General features: G+C 43.0%; 1 protein-coding gene across 1 annotated transcript in view; it reads right to left on the minus strand.

The window, feature by feature from the left end:
* LOC104936377 (chloride channel protein 1) overlaps window positions 1-21,816 on the minus strand; it is a 40,986-nt gene extending 19,170 nt beyond the window's left edge. The window contains exons 1-13 of the mRNA XM_027286795.1: window positions 21,710-21,816; window positions 21,134-21,219; window positions 19,342-19,519; window positions 4,651-4,957; window positions 4,424-4,555; window positions 4,170-4,298; window positions 3,494-3,627; window positions 3,260-3,337; window positions 3,056-3,134; window positions 2,701-2,826; window positions 2,205-2,289; window positions 1,586-1,687; window positions 1,336-1,420 (exon numbers count right to left, since the gene is read on the minus strand). Of these exons, the coding sequence (XP_027142596.1) occupies window positions 1,336-1,420; window positions 1,586-1,687; window positions 2,205-2,289; window positions 2,701-2,826; window positions 3,056-3,134; window positions 3,260-3,337; window positions 3,494-3,627; window positions 4,170-4,298; window positions 4,424-4,555; window positions 4,651-4,957; window positions 19,342-19,519; window positions 21,134-21,171 (1,473 nt within the window). The 5' untranslated portion in view covers window positions 21,172-21,219; window positions 21,710-21,816. The remainder of the gene's footprint in view (window positions 1-1,335; window positions 1,421-1,585; window positions 1,688-2,204; window positions 2,290-2,700; window positions 2,827-3,055; window positions 3,135-3,259; window positions 3,338-3,493; window positions 3,628-4,169; window positions 4,299-4,423; window positions 4,556-4,650; window positions 4,958-19,341; window positions 19,520-21,133; window positions 21,220-21,709) is intronic.
* Window positions 21,817-22,673: the final 857 nt, after the last annotated feature.

The raw sequence follows: 22,673 nt of genomic DNA on the forward strand, positions 1-22,673 counted from the left end.
TGGCCGTGTCCAATGACTCATTCTCTTTGGATGAGTCATGAATGACTAATTCACTTCATCCATTCTGCTGCACATTTGCATAGATGCCTCTGAATTTGCTTAGAGGCACAAATCGCAGCGCCTTCCCGCATCTGCATAACGCCACTGCTGGAAAAAAAACAACAACACCAACGTCATTTTCAATTTTTAATACTTTTACTTCCTACTCGAGTTTTCATCGTGTCGAGGAGCCGCTCTGTGAAAAGGCTTCCGGCCTCGACGGAGCTCGGTGTAATAATAGGCTTTCCTGCGCCTTCTTGAAATCGAGGGTTCACGTCTGGTTCACGAGTCATGTAGGATTTAATCTCCTCTCCTTCTGTCACTCAGCACTGTGCTATCATGTTGGATTGGGAGGATTTAATTGAATCCACAAAAGCTAAATGAACTCTTTTAAGGAGGGAAAGTGTCAGTGAGATGATTTAAACTTAGACATCGCTTCAGGGTGTGAACGACATGCAAAAAAAACATGTTCAGGTGATACCGACATATGCACGCGGATAAATACAACAACATTTAATACACACACACCTGGTTCACACTCTATTCTGAGCGTCTGTGAAACACATGATTAGCTCTCAGCTCTGCGTGTGTGTGAGCTGTTGATTTGCGAGCGTCACCTTAAAAGCCCCTTTGTACCGCGCATGCAGCACAGAGCGCTGCAGACGTGCAGCTTCCATTCATTCATGTATAAACATGAGCACTGACAGCACAGTAAGGCCACAGATGCACATTAATACACTGATGGTGTTCAGAATATTCAAGTCTAGATTTGTGTTTGTTAAATAACCGAGCATGCGGCTCATATCCTGAATGACAAAAATGTTGCTTTGTGCAGAAATGCATGTGGAGATTTGAAAACTTCTTCTCAAAGGTGCATGAGAAACATCTTCATGTCGACGGCTCCGGTGGCAGCGAGAGGTCACAAAAATCCTGTGATGTAGCATCAGCAAAGGGGACCCAGCAGGATCATATTTATCAAATCTGCTGGTCTGCGATGACGCTCAAAGGAATCCAAAGAGATAAAACATCTGACGGATTGTTGCTGAGTGCTCTTTGCTGTGTGTTGGTCTGAAGCAGACGCACTTTAACATAATTATCTGTGTCTGGTTCTGTTCTAAAACATGTAAATGAGTTTCCACTGTTTGCTTCTGTGTGGTTTTTAATTTACTGCTGGTTTTTGTCCGTCGCCTCTCTGTAGCTGTCAGCGTCGCATGCTCCTACATGCAGAAGTACAAGCCCCGGGTTCTCCTTTGTTTACACGAGAGGAATGAAGGATAACAAGGTGTGAACTCTGACCTCTCCTGCCATGAACTGTCCAAACCCAGGCGGGAAGGTCAAGGTGGCGATGACCAGCGTTACTACGGCGGGAAAGATCAGCCGGCTGGGAGGGAGAACAGAAAAAAAGATGTGCAATTATATTTAATAATCAAACAAAAACGTCTACGTAATGTAAACACAGTAAATCCAGAAGCTACGATTACTCATTAGTAACTAAGCTTCAAATATTCAAAATATCTACGTTATTGACACACACACTTAGACTCACTATTTGGTCAGGAAGCGGGTCATGGCGTTGGGTCGCCTCATGAACAGCACCACCTGTCTGTTGAGATAGACGAAGAACGCTCCCAGGAACCCGCAGGAGATCCTGCACACACAGATGAACGCCACATTAGCCAGGTTAAGTCATTTATTCATCTGAAACACTCTGGGAACAGACACGAGGTGTGAGGGAGTAAAGTTAGTACCACTGAAAACAACAAATGTGAGAGAGATCTGATATTATTAGATTGTATATTTAGGAAGCTGCATCCTCTAAAGTAGCTTCTTGACTTTGTTACAGTACAGTAACTGACCTCTCTGTGATGCGAGGAGTTTGTACAGAAAACACATGTAGTTGCACAGGTACTGTATATGGCACATAGTTCTTCTTACGCTGAAAACACACATCAACATGCATGAACTCTGATCCCAGGGCTGATGATAAATTACATCATCGTATCATGGTTTCCTCCCCTGAGGTAAAGAGGGATCTATTAATTGGATTTCAAATGTTACATTTGCATAAAGTTTGACTTATTAACAGTTTCCCATCTCGTCCATTAGGAAGTTTGCACACACACACACACACACACATAAATGCTGCCATGTGTGTCATCGCTCACCCGATGATGGCGAACGCCGGCAGCTCCTGCAGGTCGAAAGGGAAATCCATGCGGAAGTTTGTCCTGAACAGAGCAGTGATGGTGACTGCAGATGAAGAAAGGATGAACAGCTCTTAGTGATCAACACAGGACAGATTTGGTCTTCTAATATAATAACACTTTTTTCTTTACGTCACAACAAGGTAAAAAGTTTGGACATCATCTCTGTATTTCACAGGAGAGCACTGGCAAAGAAATACGGAAATATGTTTGTCTTACTTTGTCTGGAACTCAATTTAATATTCTTACAGGACCTGAATCAGGTTATTAAATACCTGCCACATGGTGGAGGAGGACACCATCTACTGGAAAATGCCTGATGAGCCTATAGTACATACGTTAAGTCACAGTTTGCTTGGTGATGGTTATTAAAGTAAGGGCGCCCCCTAGTGCATCTCCCGACACAAACACAATATTTGTAACATGAAGCTGAATATCTTGACGAGTACGTTCGTACCGGCGTCTTTGTTGAACACAGAGAGCACTCTGAATATGAAGGCACTGAACGTAGCAGCGAAGTATCCTCTCCAGTAGTTTCTCACGGCAAAGTACGTGGATGTTACCTCTATGCTGAAGAGCACGCCTGGTGGAGACAGACAAGAAGAGGAGAAATCAAATATCCAAAAATAAATATGAAACATTGTAGATATATTGTTTTTATTAATCAAAGATATTTAACAGAGCCCCACATTACAGTTTGTGTGCAATGAGTTTGAATTTCAACTGGTGAAATATACAAATTTCTGCTGCAGAGACGTGGCTCTCTAACGTGCAGTTTGGGGGAAAATGAGACAAGGTAAAAGTTTGTGCACCTCCAAGTGGAGTACCGAAGCAGCAGCCCACCCCGACCGCACAGCCGACTGTCAGGATGTCTGTGTAACAGTATGGATTCTACTGATCCAGAGAGGAGGAAGAGGAGACAGCATTGATACAAGAGAAAAAACAACATATAGATGAGGAATATCTCCTGCAGTACACTGTACATGTTTTCTATCTGTTTCCTGACATCAGCTTACCTGATAAACTCCTGAGAAGAAGGACATGAACCTGCTGAGCACGGCAGCACAGATACTGGCAATGTGAACAAACGGGCCCTGACGGAGAAGAAGAAGACAACAGGAACATTTAATACATTTATAAAGTTATTAAGCAGGACACAGAGCACAAGACCAGAGGCCACAGAGAGCCAGTGAAAGCAGAGAAGACATTTCATCCGTGATAGATGGCACAGTTTATCTGCGTGCACTCACCTCTTTGCCTACAGGCATCCCGCTGCCCAGGGCAGCAGTCAGACCGATGACTTTAGCAACAAAGGCCTTCAGAGTTAAATATTCCTTTAGCACCACTCCTCTCAGGATGGTCTTCAACTCCGGGATACCAGAACCTGAAACACAAGGTGGAGGAGAGGGGAAGGAGGAACAAAGAGGTTCAAACGACAGAAAGAGGAAGTGTGCTCCACAGTGTTATTATGGAAAATCCCTGATGACACTGGAGCAGCTGTACAGTAACAGTCATGTAAAACATTAGACGTTGATTATACAATTCAATCTGAAGCACGTCCATAACCTGAAGTCTTTTTTCTGTTGAAAAACAGTGTCACTGTTTCTTGCTTTGGAGAAAAACATCCTATAAGTAATGTCCTGATGTGAAAAACATTATTTGGTATTCCTGTGAAGGTGAGGTACTGCAGGTAATCATGCACCCTGCAGAGTTTCACTCCAGTCGAACGCTACAGTATCTGATTTCACTGATTAGGCGAGATGAGGTGAGAACCTGCTGATGCCAAACCAATGTGAGAACATCTCTCCCCAGAAGATTCCTTGACCGATACAAACCCAGATGTGTGCACCACTGGATTCTGGATTACACAAAGCTGATGATGAGCACAGAGAACAAAGACATGAAGAGGACAGGAGGAGTACAGACCGATAGCTTGAGGAGAAACCAGGTGACAGAAGAGGGAGGAGAACAGGATGAACATCAGGGGGTATGAAACCCAGGCCAGGAACTGCAGCGGGATGTTCCCCCTCAGCTCCCCGTGAATCCATTTATAGGCTGAAGGAGGGATGGAGGGAGGTGGAAGAAAGAAAAGGATGGATTGAAAAGAAAGACGGATGAGAAGAAATATGTAAATATTAAAGAAATGCAAATATCTGGCATTGTGGGTTCTGCAGTCTTACCTTGCAGGCTCTTTGCGCTGGCGTAGTCCATTGTCCAGCTGACCAGTGCCATCGTGATGCCCAACAGAACAAGGAAGATCCAGTCTTCTCCCAGCCTGGTCACAAGGAACCTCTGGACCCGTGCTATACAGTCTGATAAAACCAAACACACACACATGCTCAGAAAAAAGGAGTAATAAAACTTCGATACATTCACTTTCTGCTTCATCTTTCCAAGGATGCATCACCTCTGCACTTGGAGTAGGAGCGTTCCTTCTTTAAAGATGACGTGAGGTCGGGTTCGGCTGTTTGCTCGTCTGCAGCCTCCGTCTCCATGTTGGACTGACGCCTGTTCCTCTGCCTGCTGTGGTAGCTGTGCTGATGTCCGTGTCGACTGTGGTTTCCATTTTGACCGTGGCTACAGCGGCCATGTCGTGTCCTCCCGTGGCTGCTGCGTGGATGGCTGCCATGTTTCTTGATCTGTCTCTCTGTCAGCAGGCGCGTGGCCTCCCGTCTGCCCGAGCCGCCTTGGTTCTCTTGGTACTCCCCATAGAGCTGTCAATCAATCGGTTAACCAATTTATCAATCAATTAGTACGGGAGAGGACAAATCACTTGAATATCCGGCATTCATTCATCAGACATAAACATGCACAGGTGAGAATGTGGAGTGTGATAGTACTCTCCCTTTGGCACCCAGGCAGAGAAGAGTCCAGTTTAAAAATAGACGGGACCACGTGTTGACCCAAACAGCTCCAATGGAAGCGGAAACATGGGCCCTGCCTCTAGATTTATCACCTCTGGACAGACTCCATGAAAATTACACGGGACATCTGGGGAAGAGATTAATTCTCATCGCAGATTCTCCGTCTCGCACTGGCACAAATATCTTTTTTCAAGCAGGAGATGCCCTCTTGCATTTGCTTCCTCCTTCCCGTCAAACATAAGATTCTTTTTTAATAAACACCTGACATAAAACTCCTTTCTGTTCGCTATCACAACAAACTTCACTTCTCTTTTTCAAACACATCACTGGTGTAGTTTGGAAAAACATGAAAAGGCATTTAAAGAAACAACTTTTCTGATGAAAAAAAGACAATATTCGTATCTGTATATAGTCGTGTGTTTCGTAGTGAAGGCTGTTGTCTTATTAAATTGAATAATTACCTTTTTTCCTCTAGTGAAATAGTGCAGTATCCTGCTTTTAAAACTTTTTTGTGTGAGAAATGGTGCAATCTTTTTTCTGGTGAATTTATATGGACAACCACAGTAACATGAAACAATACTATGTGAGGACACTAGAGGTCACCAAAGGTTAAATTCTGAAACTAAAAGGTTATGACTTTCAAACTTGTCAATGATTTTATACCCATAAATACAAATAATATGTCCCAGATATCCTTGTGTCAGTGCAGAACCTTTTCATTTTCCTCATTCCCACAATAAATCAAAAAGTATTTATTGATCCACACGACTGAAAACTTGTCTAATATTCCAGCACTGTACCACAAGCATTGGACCAGAGCTTACATGGACATATATATATTCCTGGTCCATCAACAAGAGGACAACAGAACTCCAGGAATACAACCGGTAAGTTGTGTCTGGTGCTGACACACACAGTAACCTTTCCAGCTTCTAATTTAGCAGGTTCATGGACAGACAGATTGATGGATTTAGACACACACACACACTCAGACACACTCATACAGTATATGCTCTTCATAAGGTGGTGGCGATGCCACAGTGAAACTTGAGCAGCATAAGACACAATGTGCTGCAACCGAACGCCAACACACAACACAGCCTCAAACAATAGACGCAGCACAGATGCCCTAATTTAGTAGGTGGTGCTCATGTGTACAGTGTTACATGTGACACACTGTTCTGCCGATCTAACAAACAGCAGAAACAGCAGACTCAGATGAGATCCAAGATTTGGAAGAAGCGCTCATTTTTTTTAGAAGACACAAGACGATTTTCTCGTGATACTTATATTGTTCCTGACTTGACCTAAAAGTCTGCGAGGGCATGAAAACGCACTGGAAAAGGGGACAACTATCACCTTACCATGATGCAACACCACAAACACGCATGACGCACTAACTTTATGACTTTTCATCTAACGGTCAAGGAAATCTGAAGCAAACCAGTTGTTCGCCAATCACCAATAAATCTCAAAAACAGAAGAAGAGGCGACTTTGAGTAACCACGCTACACCGATTAAGCGGCCGCCCCGTGTGTAGAGGCTTCAGTCCCCATTAAGGGATTAATAAAGTATATCTTCATCTTCTTCTTCTTCAATAAAGGCATAAAAAGGCCAAAAAAATCTTTGCATATAACAAACGTACAGACAGAAAGGTATACAGGACCTTCATGCTGATACAAATAAACCTTTTCACAGCATCAAATATTAGAGTAAACACAGGTGTTATCAATGATACCGATTCAGGTTTAATTCCATTTATTGCAGGGAACCAACATGCACCACAGCTCTATGTGACTACTCTATTACTGCTGCTGTCAGCAGAAGCTTTCAGGGCTGTTGCCTTTGACCTGAAAGTAAAAAAATATTACTGTATCTGTTGGTCAAGAATGAACTGGATCAAAACTCAGTGCAGCTGGCTGCGCCTTGTGCTCCAGCAGGGGGGGTCCAAGTTTAGGTCTCGGCGACACAAGCTACGTTCAAATTACTTCACTAATTACTGATCTGATCGCTTTGAGGCCAAGACGCCCACGTTACGCTTGGAAATGTAAACAGCTGCTCGCGACTATGCAGCCCAGGACAAGAAGAGCTCCAACATGGCCGCAGAGTATGTCGTGTTGTCAGGAATCACACTGCATCTTTCCACTTCTCCTTCCTGTTTTCGCTGTTGACCAGTGAAACTCTACTCTGCACTAATCACTCGTACTCCTCTGCCTCCTTCCTTCGTCGCCCCCTTCTCTCCTTCCTTTCTTTCCCCCTCTCTCTCTCTCTCTGCCGATGAAACACTACTCTGGGTTAAATTTAGCACCGGTGTGATTCAATATTCCTCATTACACTTCCCACACCTCTCTCCCTCTCTCTCATCACCAGTGTACCTTTCAGTGTCTCATCATATTCCTGAGTTTCTACGCCTCTCTGTCCTTCCAGTTGTCCCTCAATGTGGAGAGGAAGTATAAACGGATAAAACTGCTTCAAACGACCGAGTTCCCCGATATTCCTGCAGAGTATTAACACCAAATTACAGTTATAGATACTGATTTACATACCACATGACTCGGACATTAGATTATAGAGGAGGATCAGGTACTGTGCAATACCCCATGGAGGGATTCAGTTCTGTGCCTGCATTGGAGCGTTTATATACTCATCCTTGAGGAATAGAAAACCACATACATAAAGTCAGCTGTAGGAAACAAGTTTCCATCCATCCTGTTGTCATGCACATTTTTAATATGTGCATAAATAATCGAAGGGAAATACAGAAAATGTTTTTAAACTGTTTGAGCTTTGACTGGAGCTCCTTTAATCACAGCATCCTTTCCTCTGTAATGGTTTAACGGCACCGTGCAGAGTTATCTCTGGACATTTGTTTAAAATGTGTGTAACACTTGGATGGAAGCCTGGCAACCGATTTGTTGTGACGTTGTCAAAATGTCAACAGTTTTATAGCTGGCTCGTATCGCGTTGACCGAATGCACTGGATTGAAAGTCCTTTGTCGGCTCTTTGATGTCCACGTACGTCCATAAAGAGATGCATGTGGACGTCTGAACGCGAGTGCATGCACGTCGTCACAAGCGGTCATCCGAAGTCAAACCTAATGCATATGAAGGTCTTCTAAAATAGAGAAGGTTTAACTACATGCATTCTCTACACGGCTGCCAACTGTGCAGCAACACACAGAGTGTCTTTATAGCAGATCACAGTATAGGGAGCAATTATTACACACACACACACACACACACACACACACACACACACCCTCACATGAGTGACAGCATAAACATGAGTGGTTACCATGGCTCGCATAGCCTTCAACAGCACGCTCACATACAGGTTAGATGACTTTGCACTTCCTGGACTACCCATAGGCGTAGGGTTACACCAGCCATTAAGTTCTACACCGTAAGGTCACCGTGATCACCGACACTCACATACCAGCAGATAAACACTGCAGGGGCTGTGCAGAGGTATGGATTAGTCTTCGAGGATTTCAGGGTGGAACCCACCTTTAATATTTTGTGAAATGAAACCATCCTTCTGTTCATGATTACACTTCACGCCCTCGGCTTACCTCCTCCCCGACACGTTTGATCTAATTTAGCTTTATTATTTTTTAAAGATGTTTTTGGGGGAATTTTGAGCTTTTTTTTCCCCCCAGACATATTCAGCTAAAAAAAAAAAGGACAGAAAGGCGAAGAGACGACATGAAGCAAAGAGCCGAACCCTGGGCACACACTCTACCCACTGAGCTAACCAGCGCCCCGATTTAGCTCTACTACTGTATGTCTTTTAGAAAGATATTATAACTGTGTGAACGAATAAAGACTTAACATTAGAAATGCCAGAGGAAGAGTCTGTGTTTGTTACCATTTTGTTTCTGTAGCATGCTGCTGTTTCACACAGTCTCTCACTTTCTCTCAATGCACAGCCCAAAAAAAACTCTGAGAACATTCAAGGTTCTGTAACAAACAACCCAAAGAAAGAAACTCTGGGATGTTCTGTTACAGAAGCTTGAATGTTCCCAAAGCCATGACGGAAAATCCTCCAGATGTTCTGAGACACCCTTCACGCCGCCGTGTCTGAAAACATACATGTCACAACATGAATGCTGAAGATTAGCACCACTGCCAATGCACGATCGGGTTTCCCCTCTCTGACACACACACATGAACAACCTTCAACACACACACACAAAGTTGCAAAAATATGAATGCACACACAGATGAACACAGATGTTCATGAAGGGAACACACACAGACATGCAAACATATTATGTTACGTATCACAGAAGTCCTTTCTACATATGCTAAGACCAATCAGGGCTTAAGGAACAAGATGCATCGAACAGGTGGCCTAACAGGGAAAGCAGCAACTGCTTGTGTGTGTGCGGTGTGCACGTGGAAGTGTGCATGCCAAGATCACTGCCAATACAGGTGCGTCATGCAAGAATGACTTGACTGATCAGGCAAAGAAGCTGCCGACACACAACAGAGGAATAACAGTGAGGTCTGACGCAGAGACGGACAGATGGACCGAGAAAGACGGCGAGAGCAACAGAGACAGAAAGAAGAAGAGCGGCGAGAGTGGGACACTGACCAGGGTTTGCTTGTATCTCAGAGCCTTCCTTTCCGACGCATCTGCGGCCATTGACACACTGTCACTGACCCAAAAATAAACCCACCCGCTCACCGTCTGTCTCAGCATTACCAGGACCGCGCTGGACGCCAGGACGCTCGCGCACACACACACACACACACACACACTCACTCTCTCACACAGATATTCAGACATGGTGTAAACTAGCTCCGGCTGGGGTTACCCCCTCCATGGCCCAAGCTCACTGTCCACCCTGTGAAGTTAAGTCAGCAGTGGACTACAGAGATGAAATGACACAAACTGGTTGAAAAAGATTCAAAAAAATGACTGGACACCAAATAGTTATTGCTCAACATCAAAGAGGGGCACAGAGGAGGTGGAGAGGAAGAGGCAACCAGCAAACGCTTCAGAAACCTGAATCTGGCTTGTCCAGGATCTCCATCAAACACAACTTAAAGGTTTGCATGTGAAGCCAGTGATACAATTTCACTGTTGTTGCACCAGCAACTCCTCCTGGCTGTTCTGGGCACCTGTGTGAGAGCGGATGGGATTTGAGCGACAGTGTAAACATCTGTGCAAGTCTGCCAGCAGGTGAGAAGGCAAGGCAGGTTTATTTGTATAGCACAATTCATAGTGCTTTACAGAGGCAAGGAAAAACATTTGACATTAAGACAAGCAATAGAAATAGAAATAAAAAATTAAAAAGAGAAGAAAATATAATTAAAAACATCAGAATGTCATTTAAAATCATTAAAACAGCAAATTTGAAAACAATTTAAAACATTAAACGAATCACTGGATTATGATTTAAAATTCTTTAAAAGTTTTGCCATAAGCACGTGAAAAGTTTTTAACCTGGATTTAAAAGTGCTCAGAGTTGGGGCTGATTTCAGTCCTGCTGGTAGTTTGTTCCAGTTGTGATTTGTAAACTAGTAGCAGAACTTTAAAATCTATTCTGTGGCTAACTGGGAGCCAGTGTAAAGACTTAAGAACTGGGATGATGTGCTCTGATCAAAACTCGAGCTGCTGCGTTCTGAATGAGCTGCAGCTGTTTGATACTTTTTTGGGGGAGTCCAGTCAAAAGGCCATTACAGTAGTCAAGTCTACTGGAGATGAAAGCATGGATCAGCTTCTCCTGATCTGTTTGGGACATAAAGCCCTTAACTCTGGATATGTTCTTAAGAAGAAGAGAAGACAGGTGACTTAACAGACATCAGGACACATGTCCCTGTCAGAAAGTGCAGAGTTTACACTTGAAGTAAACAGCAGAACAGGTACTTCTGCTTAAATGTTCAAGGTTGGCTGTTAGGAATCCAGACAGAGCAGCTTTTAGTTCCCATTATGGAAAAATTTGGTACTCCTGGGCACGCTCAGTTCAAGGTTTATAGTTTAAACATGAAGCAGATTCAGTGTGCTACGTGTGTCCCTGACATCACCCAATGGATTTCCATTTGTTTCCAGCCCAGAAATGATTCCAGCTGTTAGAAAAGCTGTTACTAGATTCCTGGATGTGCTAAGGCCCATGACTTAACTCATTGGACGCAGTTGCTTGCTTATAGGCAGTGAACATAAATCAACTTCACATGAGTTGGAAAAGGCAAAACATGCATTAATATGACTTAATATTACCGTGATAGTAAAGGTAGATAAATGAGCGAAGTAAATCTGTCTGAGGATTATTTAAAAACACCAAATGCTTCAGAAAAAGGAAAGATACATTTGTTCCGTCATAGCCGTTATCGTCACATGTGTTTCTGTTTTGCCGTGGCTAAACCAGTTTACATAACAATACGGTGAAAGGGTTTCAAAGCAGAGAAACTATCAGAGTTTCAGTGACCTTTGCTGGGCGGATTACACCCATCACTACCACAAACGCTGTAAATGTTGAAGCATATCAGCCCGGTGAAAACATTTTAGATCTAGAGGGATAAAGGAAAATATGGCGGCTATGGTGAAACCTGACCAAAGTGCTATCGGTGTCGGCGGGTGTGTCAGCACAAGAGTGTGAATTTTTTAAAAGGGAAGAGGGTGGAGGTGACCCAGCAGGTGAAAGGTCATGATTATTTAACTTTAACCAGTACAGCACTCACACCAGAGCCAGTCACACCTTCCAGCTCAAATAAAATCAGATGGATCTTAGATATCTCGCCAGCAGGAACACGGGAAATAACTGAAAACGGTCGACATTTGAATTAATTTAAACATTTCCCTCCACTTTGAGGCCAGAATATAATGTTATCACATATCTGTGTCTAAAAATATATTTACAACTGTGTTAATATCTTTGTTATTTCAGGGAAATTCCTCTTTGCCCTTTGGACACAGCAAACAAGAGAACGCTCAGTCGTTTGGGCAGAAGCTCTTTGGTTTGATGTCGCGCCTTAACCATTACAGACGACAACATTAACACATCATCGTGACAGAAAGATGTGTCATGTGCCCCTCCGCTTAGTCTGTCAGGTTGACAAATACAGCCAGCTGTCCGGAAACTCGACACACACACACACACACACACAAACACACATAGACACAAACACATGCACAGAGCAAACAATACTGACTGCAAGGTGTGTGCAGGTGATAAGAGTGACAATGAAAAAAGAGTTGGAGGGGTGGGTGTGGCCAACATGAGAAAGAGCGAGCACGAGAAAGAGACACACACACACACAAAGTGAGGAACCTCACCGTGCTGCTGACAGCAAAACAACTAAATACTCCACAGACTCACAACGAAAAACATGAAAACTGAGGAGGTGGACTCGAGTTTGAAGCCAAAGGTTACACGTGCATGGCTGACGGGGACGGGAAGCGACATGTTTGGGAGACGAGGAGAACGAAGATTTTGATGCCTGAACAGTTCCAGAGAGTTGGGCAGGTAAGATTAATTACAAAGGTAATTTAAATGAAATTAAATAATGTGGATGTCTGACTGAAACACACACGTATATATCACACCAACAAGAGTCAGTGTATACACTGTAATATTATATTATATTATATTATGTAATACAACCAACCACTGTATGTGTGTGTATGAGTAGATGGTATTGATGTGTGTAACTTCATACGTGAAGCCTGACACATGCAATGTGTTGACATTTTGTTTGTGTGTGCATTCACACAGTTTGTTTGAGTGTCTGTGTGTTTTTAAGCACGTATTGAAGTTTTCCTGGTGTGTGTGTGTGTGTGTGTGTGTGTGTGTGTGTGTGTGTGTGTGTGTGTGTGTGTGTCCCAGCCTTTTGTTATGCATGCAGGTGTCTGTTGATGCAGGCGAGTATGACTGCATGTGAATGTAACGTAACTATGCAGGCAAACAGGTTCAGCGACAGACTTCCTCACTCTAACCTAACCGAGAGTGTCAGTGTGTGTGTGTGTCGTCCTATAAATGCTTACTACATACCGGTGTGACTTCATAAGGGTGTGTGTGCATGCATGCATGCATGTGTGTGTGTGTGTCACACACACACACACACACACAGAGAGAGAGAACACTATAATAAGATTTTTTCCATTCTCTGAGAGGTGAGGATGACGTTGCATTATTACCACATGACCGATAAAGTCACAAACACATTTAGTACCTGTATTGTGCAGCTAATGTCTGATGCCAGTGCCGTTACATCACGACAACAACCTGTCGTGTTGACAACCTGACAGTTCTCTGGCTGACGGAAAAGGACGAGGTAGGTATGAGAACGATTTTTAGGGCATTGTTTACCTGACAGCACAAAGCTGCTCATTTCTACAAGTCCTTTTCAAGGCGATTAGTTGAGTAAGGGAGTGATGTACATGACACAGAATTTCAACAAGTCATGGCCAAATAAAACCATCAGTTTTAATGTTAGAGTGTTATTCCCAGCTTTAAAATGTGTGAATCCAGAAACTGATATTACAACCAAACGTGATTTGAATGTGGAAGTCGTCTCTCTGTTGCCGTTTGTGGTTGAACAATATTTATTTTCTTACTCAGTGTCACGGAGCGCCTCGATAATTTGCCTATGTGGATAACATTTAACACTGGTTCATTATCTGCTGGCATGACCTCATTTCTGTCTCTCCATGAGGTGTGTATAAGGACTAATGGATAGTAGTGACTGGATTTTACTGGAAGCTGCCAAAGATCAGAGAGGAGGCTGCCTGTGATGAACAAACACTGCAGTGAACGTGTGAATCTCAGGCGAGCGGTGTTTTGGTTCCAGCAGACCGAGGAGAGAAACATCACTCGTTCATTTGTTAAAGAAATGAGATGGAAAGGAGGACAAGAGTATTCGTGCCGAGTTCATCTCACAATGCATAGGTGTCTTTCTTTTTAACCTCGTGGTTTGCGTGTGTGCTGTAAAATATGTTGTTGTTGAAAAGACCGGAGAAACACGCTCAAACTGAGGGTCAGCTGTGCTTAGGGAATATTTGCATAGAAGCACGGCGAAACAGAAACCTACCAGCTCACTACAAACACTCACTTCCCCTGTACTGTGAAGTTCTCCATCAGTCGTGTTCACTTCCACCAGTATATGTATGTTCTGCTTTACAGTTACTGTCTTTCTTTGATAGTCACAAGCAGAGAGAGAAGCCTTTCACCAAACGAGCTCAGACTCATTTAGATTCAACAGAAAAAGCAGAATACAGAACAACGAGCTGCCTTAAAGCTGCTTTTTATATTAATACAAACAAAGAGATGTCAAAACTGTCTGAAGCTCAACCAAATAACAAATAACAAACACTACTGATGCGAGGATCTATGACCTGAATAAATACATGAGTTAAAGTTCTTGGGAAATATTAAAAGATAAGATACGTCTGGTGTAGCGTCTGTGTGATTTGAGAAGTGTAACCGGCTGCTGAATGCCGGGTTATCCTTTCATGGCTTTTATGGATTTCAGGTCAGCCCTGAGCGACGGTAACGCTGATCTCTGCTGCTCTATTATCTGTGTAACTGATAGCAGATTAGTTTTACACATAGTAAACAAGCCGAGCCGAGCCGAGCACTCCTTTTCATATTTGCTGTTGGGTCGAGATAAAGAAAAGAAGTCCATAGTAAATATTTACATTATTCTCTAAGAGTTGATTACTAATCATCCTCCTGGGCGTGTGCTCTGCTGTTTACTGAACCTGAAGCAGTTTAACTCCGTTCAGCTACCGGAGTTATCGATGCCTCGATGTCTAAGCTCGGGGGATTTAGCGTGGCTGCTGAGCAGAGGTAATGTTGATCCATCTGTGCTCCTCTCTTCTCCTCCAGCATGTCATCCAACTCCACGGATGATCCGTGCACGCCGGGCGACAACCTCTGCAGTAAGGACAACTGCTCCTCATCATCTCTCACACTTTCTAACTTCTTCTCCTCTCCTCTCCCTTGTTGTTTCACTCCTCTTCCCTTCTTCATGCTCCTCCTGAGCTTTGTCTACAAACTTTAGTATTTGGTAGCTTATGTTAGATCTACCCCACAACCTCTACCTGTAGAGAAAATAAATAGAAAAATGGCTCATCTTAATACATCATAACCACTACTCTGTCTCTCCATTCATCTCTTTCTTCCTACTTTATCACTTTCTCACATAACATGAACAAAAAAACCGAAGTAAACGAAGACTTTAATTCAAAGCCACCGCGGTCAAATAAACTTAAGTTAACTCTTAACTCTAAACTCTGAAATTAACTCATAACATCATTATGATTTCTATTGTTTAACCATGAAGCTGTCAGGCTACGACGAGGTTGCAACATCCAGCCTCCAGATAATGTCAGATGACGTGTGATTCAGACGGAGTAACAGCTGCTGACTCACAGTTACTGGTACTGAGTTTTTGTGAACATAAATGACCTAAATTAGATTTTCAACAAGCATATCAGTATTTTGCATGTTTAAGCTACAGATAAGATAAGATAAGATATCTGTTGTACGTTACTGGAACGTTCAGGATACCTTCTTTCCTCTAATATCAAATCAATCAAACTTTATCTGTATAGCAACTTTTACACAGGTTAGTGCAGTTCAGTGTGCTTCATAGAAGACTGAAGAATAAAACAGAATAAGTGTAGAGCGACTTAAAAACTACATTAAAACCTTAAATGGATTAAAATATAATAAAATATGATAAGATAGTTAAATATCAGCAAAAGAAACTAAAGATTAAAAAGACAAAACAAGCCCGAAGAACTTTTGAGAGGAAAAATATAAATATATTATTAATAAAAATAAAATAACAGATAAAACATGATAATTTTACAGCAGAATATGATACTGATAAAGTAAAGTACATCTAAAGCCAGGCTCAAGAGGCCGGTTTTAAGTTGCATATAAAAATTTGGAACAACACTTCCAGCTGCTCTCAGATCCTCCAGCAGATTATTCCAGCTGCTCGGGGCATAAAAACTAAAAGCTGCACTTTGGAACGATTCAAAACCAGCCCCGTGCCAGAACGTTGTGAGGAGAAGCTCTGGTTCATACAGATGTAAGCATGTGAGACATGTATGCTGTGAGACCGTGAAGTGCTTCAAAAATACGGAAAATACAAAACTGACAGGCTGATTTATAACTCAGAAACAAACATGTCCACAGCCTGGTTTCCTTCTTCATGAGTGGATTTCTATATAACTCACCTGTTCGAATTATATTAAGGCTTAAAGTTAGGTAGGTGCTGTCACAGACGGTTGGTTTCAGTAACCGGTCTTCATTGAGCCCGCCTCAGCTCCACCCACACACCACGTCTTTGCCCATTTTTTTTTTGGATAAGTCAGGACTTCCAGACCGAGTCAGGCAATGCCAAGATAGTGACGGTCAGAGCCGCCACACTGAGCTCCTCAGAAACCTGTGGGTGACTCCACAGAAGCTCTGTCCATGTTTTATACCCCACACACACACACACACACACACACACACACACACACACACCACTCAGAGGGTTAGCGTAGTTTAAGTTTCGCTTAAACTCAGATTAGTTTAAACTCACCCTCACGGGTTCGGTTAAATATTTGTTTAACATCAAAAGGTGTCTTAACTCTGCAAACAGAAGACTGAGCGTGAGCAGCCTGAAATGTTGAACTTGTGTTGAGCGTTTGTGGAGCAGACGCAGGTCTTTGCTGAGAATGACAACAAATGATTTATGATATTTTGCAAACCCTACATATTCCTCACCACACCTACGAATGTGCCAAAACCGGACCACGAGGTTTACACAGACCAGCGGCTTCACATTCCAGCTTCTTCTCTCTAACGAGACCGAGGCGTGTGAAATGATTGATCTGAACGTGCATTGTAGTAATGTTGTATAAAGGTTAGGTGTGCTGGACCACACCCAGAGTTCGTCAACGTGGAGGAAACAGATAATTATAAACGATGAAATCAAAGACATAACTTCCTCTATCACAACACAAATGGTTTCAGTGGTCCAACAGGAAAATTGTTGCTGCTGATATTCAAACAATCAGCAGCATGTGAATCACTGATCCTCTAAATGTCAGCGTGTGACTCATCCTGGCATGTCCACCTTCGTCCTAATTGTGCAACGCTGACAATGCAGCAGAACAAAAGCTGAGCAACGTAATATATAAATGAGGACAAACATATAAAAATAAAATCACAGTGTGTCCAAATATATGATTAGGTTATAGTTAAGTTCCTGATTCTTTGTTACCTGGAAAACAAACAAACACAGGTTCTCACCATTCGAAACAAGAGGGTGAACCAACACCAAGAGACATAGAATAAAAAGAATTAGATTACAAACGTTCAGCAGCCTGTGATAAACAAACAGCTGAAGCTCAGAGAACAAGCCGCTCTCTCTGCAGCTGAGCTCTGTTGTGAACTCTCTGCCGTCACGGTTGTTGTCGGCGCTGGTTTCGGCTTGACCTGCACGTCATTGTCAATCAATGAATGTGACGCTCCCTTTGTAACTTTGCTTTCAATGTAAAGGACCGCTCCCAGCTGACTGAGTGCTGCAGTGCTGCTTTCTATTCCAAAAATCTCATTTATCATCAAATTAAGAATATTCATCGACAGCCCTATCCTGTGTCATTGCAGTAAACAGATCTTAAAATACACAGAGTGAGGATACTGATAGTTGCACTCAAATACTGACATGCTTGCCTGAATTACAATATCATCTAGCTATATATCAACTTATCAACACTGGTGTAAATGGAGGATGATGTAATGTTACGGCAGAACATCCTGTCAACACTCGAGGTGCAACCTTTTTAACAGCCAACAGACTCATCCTATCGAAGCGTCCCACGCAGAGTCCTGAAAACAATCCTGCAGGCCGAGTGTACATTTTTGTTCTCTAAACGCATGCAAACAATTCACAAGAGGGTTTAGTCTTTCGAATCAGAGCAACTTGTCACTTTGCACACAAACAACCTCGTGCTAGGCATTCATGAAATCTAACCTGGACCCTATATTTACACATTAACTTGTGTCTTTCTCTCTCAGTTGTTAGGGAGCATGAGCAGGCGGTGATCATTGTCCCTACACTGCTCCTCGTGGCCACCGTGGTCACCTTAGTGTTCCTGTTCATAAAGAAGTATTGTCCTCCGCGCAGGCGGACACGGGTCACGGTCCCTCAGCGCTACAACGGCTCATCGCGCAGACATACACAAAGGCACAGCCACAGACAACACCTACAGGGCATAGATGGTGAGCACGCGTGGATACGTCTTTGTGCCCGTTATTCTTCATATGTTTTTCACTGAAGAACTACCCATGAAGATTATTCTGCTCTGATCTCGCTGGCTCTCTCTCTCTCAATAGCTCCCCCAGGGATAAACCCACTGGAACATGAAGAGCTGCCAATGGCAGTTCAACAAGTGCGGCAGAACGTCAGGCCAAGTCTGGCTGGAGTATTTCCACAGACGACCACAGAGAGGCAGCATGAAACCTTCAGCCAGGTCACCGTCCTGCCACTATCCTTCTCCATCAAGCCTAATGACACGGTCAGCCTGTACAGAGCCCGCATGGACGACAAGGACGTCATCCTGAGGGTGCTGAAAGGTAAACCAGCTGTACAAGATCAGTGTTGTTGTCAAGACTCATGAGAAAGACTGTGACAGGACCCATCTCTTAAAGATAACGTCAGCTATCTACTAGTGTCACTAACACGTCCTTACAAAGAGCAGAGAAAGTTCGATGTAGTCTCAGACACCTTAGTTGCATTGCAGGACCCAGTTTGGACCCAAACCCAGTTTGGTTTGTCATTTCCTCCCAGACAGCCACAGCTTCTTCTCAATCACTTGGAGTGCAAATGAAGTAGGACGGGGTGTGGTGTTGACATGAACTTTAAATTAGAGATCATTCAAGTTATTGGCTGCATCTGAAGCCAACAACAAGAAGTATGTTAATTAATACGTTTCGTGACATCCCTTCAGCTGTGGTCTTGTCTCTCTAATTTCCGGGACGAGACCTTCAACAAGTCGTCTCAAGACTGTCTCGATCTGTTTTACTTTCCTCTCTCCTCAGCAACTGGGATTTGCCTGATTGCTGGTTTACAGACTCTAGAGACTTTTCAGTGACTTTCCAAGTTCAAAAACTAGAGATGATTGTTTTGTGACTTGTCTAAACAATATAACTTAAATATATATGCTTAAATCCTTATAAAAATGAACTCAGTGAAATCAGAGTAACAAAGATATTCTGTGGTCTAACCTCTTCTTCTTCAGAAACGGCAAACAGCGCGGAGAAGCAGCACTTTTTGGGTTTCGCCTCCTTCGTGTCAGGGCTGGGGCCGCACCCGTTCCTCCCCGCGCTGCTCGGTGTGGTTTCAGTGCAGCTGCCTGTCATGATGGCTGTGGAGGAGCTGCAGCACAGGGACCTGCTGGGCTTCCTGTGGAGATGTCGACAGGTACATTTTTAAAACATTTGAATGCCATCTACAAACAAATCATCTTATTCCATGCTGGATACTGTTCAACAGATATTAAATAGGATAATGGTTGACATAAGTAGGCATAAGTATGACATATTTCCTTTCTCTCTTTCTCCCCCTCTCACTGAAGGATAACTCTGGTTTGGAGTCTTCATGCGACATGACAGAGAAGAGGATCTTCATCATGGCAGGACAAGTGGCCTCTGCTCTGGTTGGTTTACCTGCTGCTGATCTCACAGTCTGTCTGCCCTGCTCTCATACAGCTTTTCTCCGATAACCCTGTCTTTATCCGAAACATCTTCCAGGATTACCTGCACGCTCAGGGCTGCATCCATGGCAACGTGGGAGCTCGCAGCGTTCTGGTCGGTGGAGATCTGACAGCGAAGCTGTGGGGACTGGGCTCGGCCTACCGCAGGAGAACACGGCCCGGGTCGCCGGGAGAAGCAGAGGACATGGAGCTGAGGAAGTGGCAGGCACCCGAGGTGCTGAGCAGGAGAGGCATCAGCAAGAGCAGCGATGTGTGAGTGTCCACCTGCTTCTCCTGTTTGGAATAACCCTGACTCACAGTCACCGTCATGTTTGTTTGAGTTCATTCAAATTTCTTGCCTGTAACACAAAGCTTCATCCAAATCTTGAAGAATAGACATAAAGTGTGTTATACATAACACAACAATGATAAACAAACACAGTCTCATTGCATATAGTTTAACCCTTTACCTTTAAGTTGACATGATGTCCTGTTGTTCTTACAGGTGGTCCTTTGGTATCCTGCTCTTTGAAATGGTCACACTGGGTGAGTGTTTTTGAAATTACCTCCAAGAGGAGCTGTTTATGTAATGAATACATAATGTTTAAGCAAAATGTGAGAATTTTACTCAGTACTGTTGTGGAGAAGTTGCTGAAGTCAAAGGTCAATGGTGAGGTCAGGAGGGAAGAAAGTGTTCAGGAGCCTCTGATGTCTTATGCTGTATTATTTATTGATGCTTGACCAAGGAGAATTAGAGACACTGTCAAAGTTCATCAGAAGTGCCTGAGTCAGTCTCTGTCCAACTCATCCTGGTGGATCGACTTTAAACCCAAAGATAACACCACAAATACTACACGCCCAGAATTAGTCACAGAGAATGTCTTTACCCATGCAGGTGTTATTGTCAACATATTCTAGTCTGGAGACACAGATGTCTGTTTACGCAGATTGGAACATCAACAACAAACTATCTATTATGTCTATGAAGACAGCAACAGGTCTCTGTGACCCTGGTCACCACAGTGTTGAGATAGACTGGCACCTACTGTTCCCAACCAAAGCCAAACAACTAATACTGCTGAGGACCTCAAGGCCCACACGTGACCTTGTGTAACCTAAGGATAGAAAATTATATGCACACTACAACACACTAAGAGCCACGGTGGTGAATACTTCATATAACAGGAGTGGGTTCATTATAAAGTTAAATATATATTTAAGAAAAATTGTATGTGACTTTGTGTAAGAGCTTAATTTGTTTTTAAAAAAAGAAGAAAGAGGCTTTAATGTAATAGAAAATATTCCCATGTGTGCAGGTGACCCACCATTTGCTCAGCTCATGGCGACTGAACTTCTTCAGCATCTACAGAGAGGAAAGCACCTCAAGAGGCCGGCCACCTGCTCCAACTCACTGTAAGACAGAGCACAGACTAACTGTGTGCAGCCCTTTAAAACATGTGTCTGTCTGTTTGTTATCATCAGAAACCTGACACACACACTGCAATAAATGGAACTGGACCTTCATTAGCATCATTGGAAACACCTGTGTGTATTCAGCTGTTAATATCAAGGATATAATACAAATATGACGTCACAAATAATGATAAATAATAGCTCTCCTTTTAACAAACACTTTAAAACTATAATTTACATAAACTTAAGGTCACATTATCAACTGCTGGCTGATGTTACCTAGACAACTAGTCAATTTAAGGTAGTAAATTTAGATAATAATGTCAATAACTTGGATATTGTGTCAAATAATTGGCTGGAAATAGTTCAAATGTAATTAAACCCACATTAAAAATAACATTTATCAAATAAACTAAGAGTAAAATATTGTAATGACTATATTTCCAGACTTGGTAGAGATAATAATAATATATATATATTTTTTTTACCCGGGTCTGCAGATACTCCATCATCAAGTCCTGCTGCAGCTGGAACCCGCAGCAGCGTCTGTCAGTGTCGGAGCTAATTGGAAAACTTCAGGCGGGAGAGAAATCAGCCAATGGGAGGACAGTACTCAGAGTGCCTGAGCCACTAGACATCGAGAAGTACCTGAGGGAGGCGGGATATGGAGAGGCATACAACTATGCTGTGTTCTGATTGGCTGAGAGTGCCATCAGTCAGGACTACATTGACGCTACCTCAGAATTCACCTGAAGGACTGTATGCTGAGGATTAATGCACTACAGAGACTGGAACACTGCAATGCATTGTTGTTTTTGTGAAGCACATTCACTTTATATGTTTGAAGACACGAAGAGATTAATATAAAAAGAAAGAAAACTATGTTTCCTGCACTTCATGAAATAATCACTGACCTTATAAAGAATGGACAGCGTGTGCACCCACCTGTCATTTAAAGAGGCCACGTTAATGTTAATTATGCAGAACTTTAAAAGACTGCAAAGCTGAAAGTGGAGCCTGCTGAAAGAAACCTCCCATTATTTTACACCACTTAAAATAACCTAAAGAAATAAAAAGACTTTGAGCAGTGCAGGACAGTTTAAATACATATCACCTCCTCATTAATGTCACTCTGACTCCGCGTTTCTTTGCTGATTCATACATTTTCCGTTTAGTCGCCACAAAGTGCTTTTCCTGCTCCGAGCAGATCTCATCACGCCTTTTAACAGAGACTTCTCTTCTGCCTATACGTCACCTCTGCTGCTCTGAAACCTTCCTTATCTTCTTTCAGGCCTCCATCACAATTCAGTACCACAGAGCCTTCAAGTTCCTCAGCTCTGCAGCTCCGTCTCAGTCTGAGACACCTTCAGCAGACACTAATTCAGCTTCTCTTATTATTATTATGCTCCCCTCTCCTGGTAGAGAACACTTTAAGCATCTCATCTGCAGGGA

The sequence above is a fragment of the Larimichthys crocea genome, chromosome XIII (assembly GCF_000972845.2).
Source record: "Larimichthys crocea isolate SSNF chromosome XIII, L_crocea_2.0, whole genome shotgun sequence".
Taxonomy (NCBI): domain Eukaryota; kingdom Metazoa; phylum Chordata; class Actinopteri; family Sciaenidae; genus Larimichthys; species Larimichthys crocea.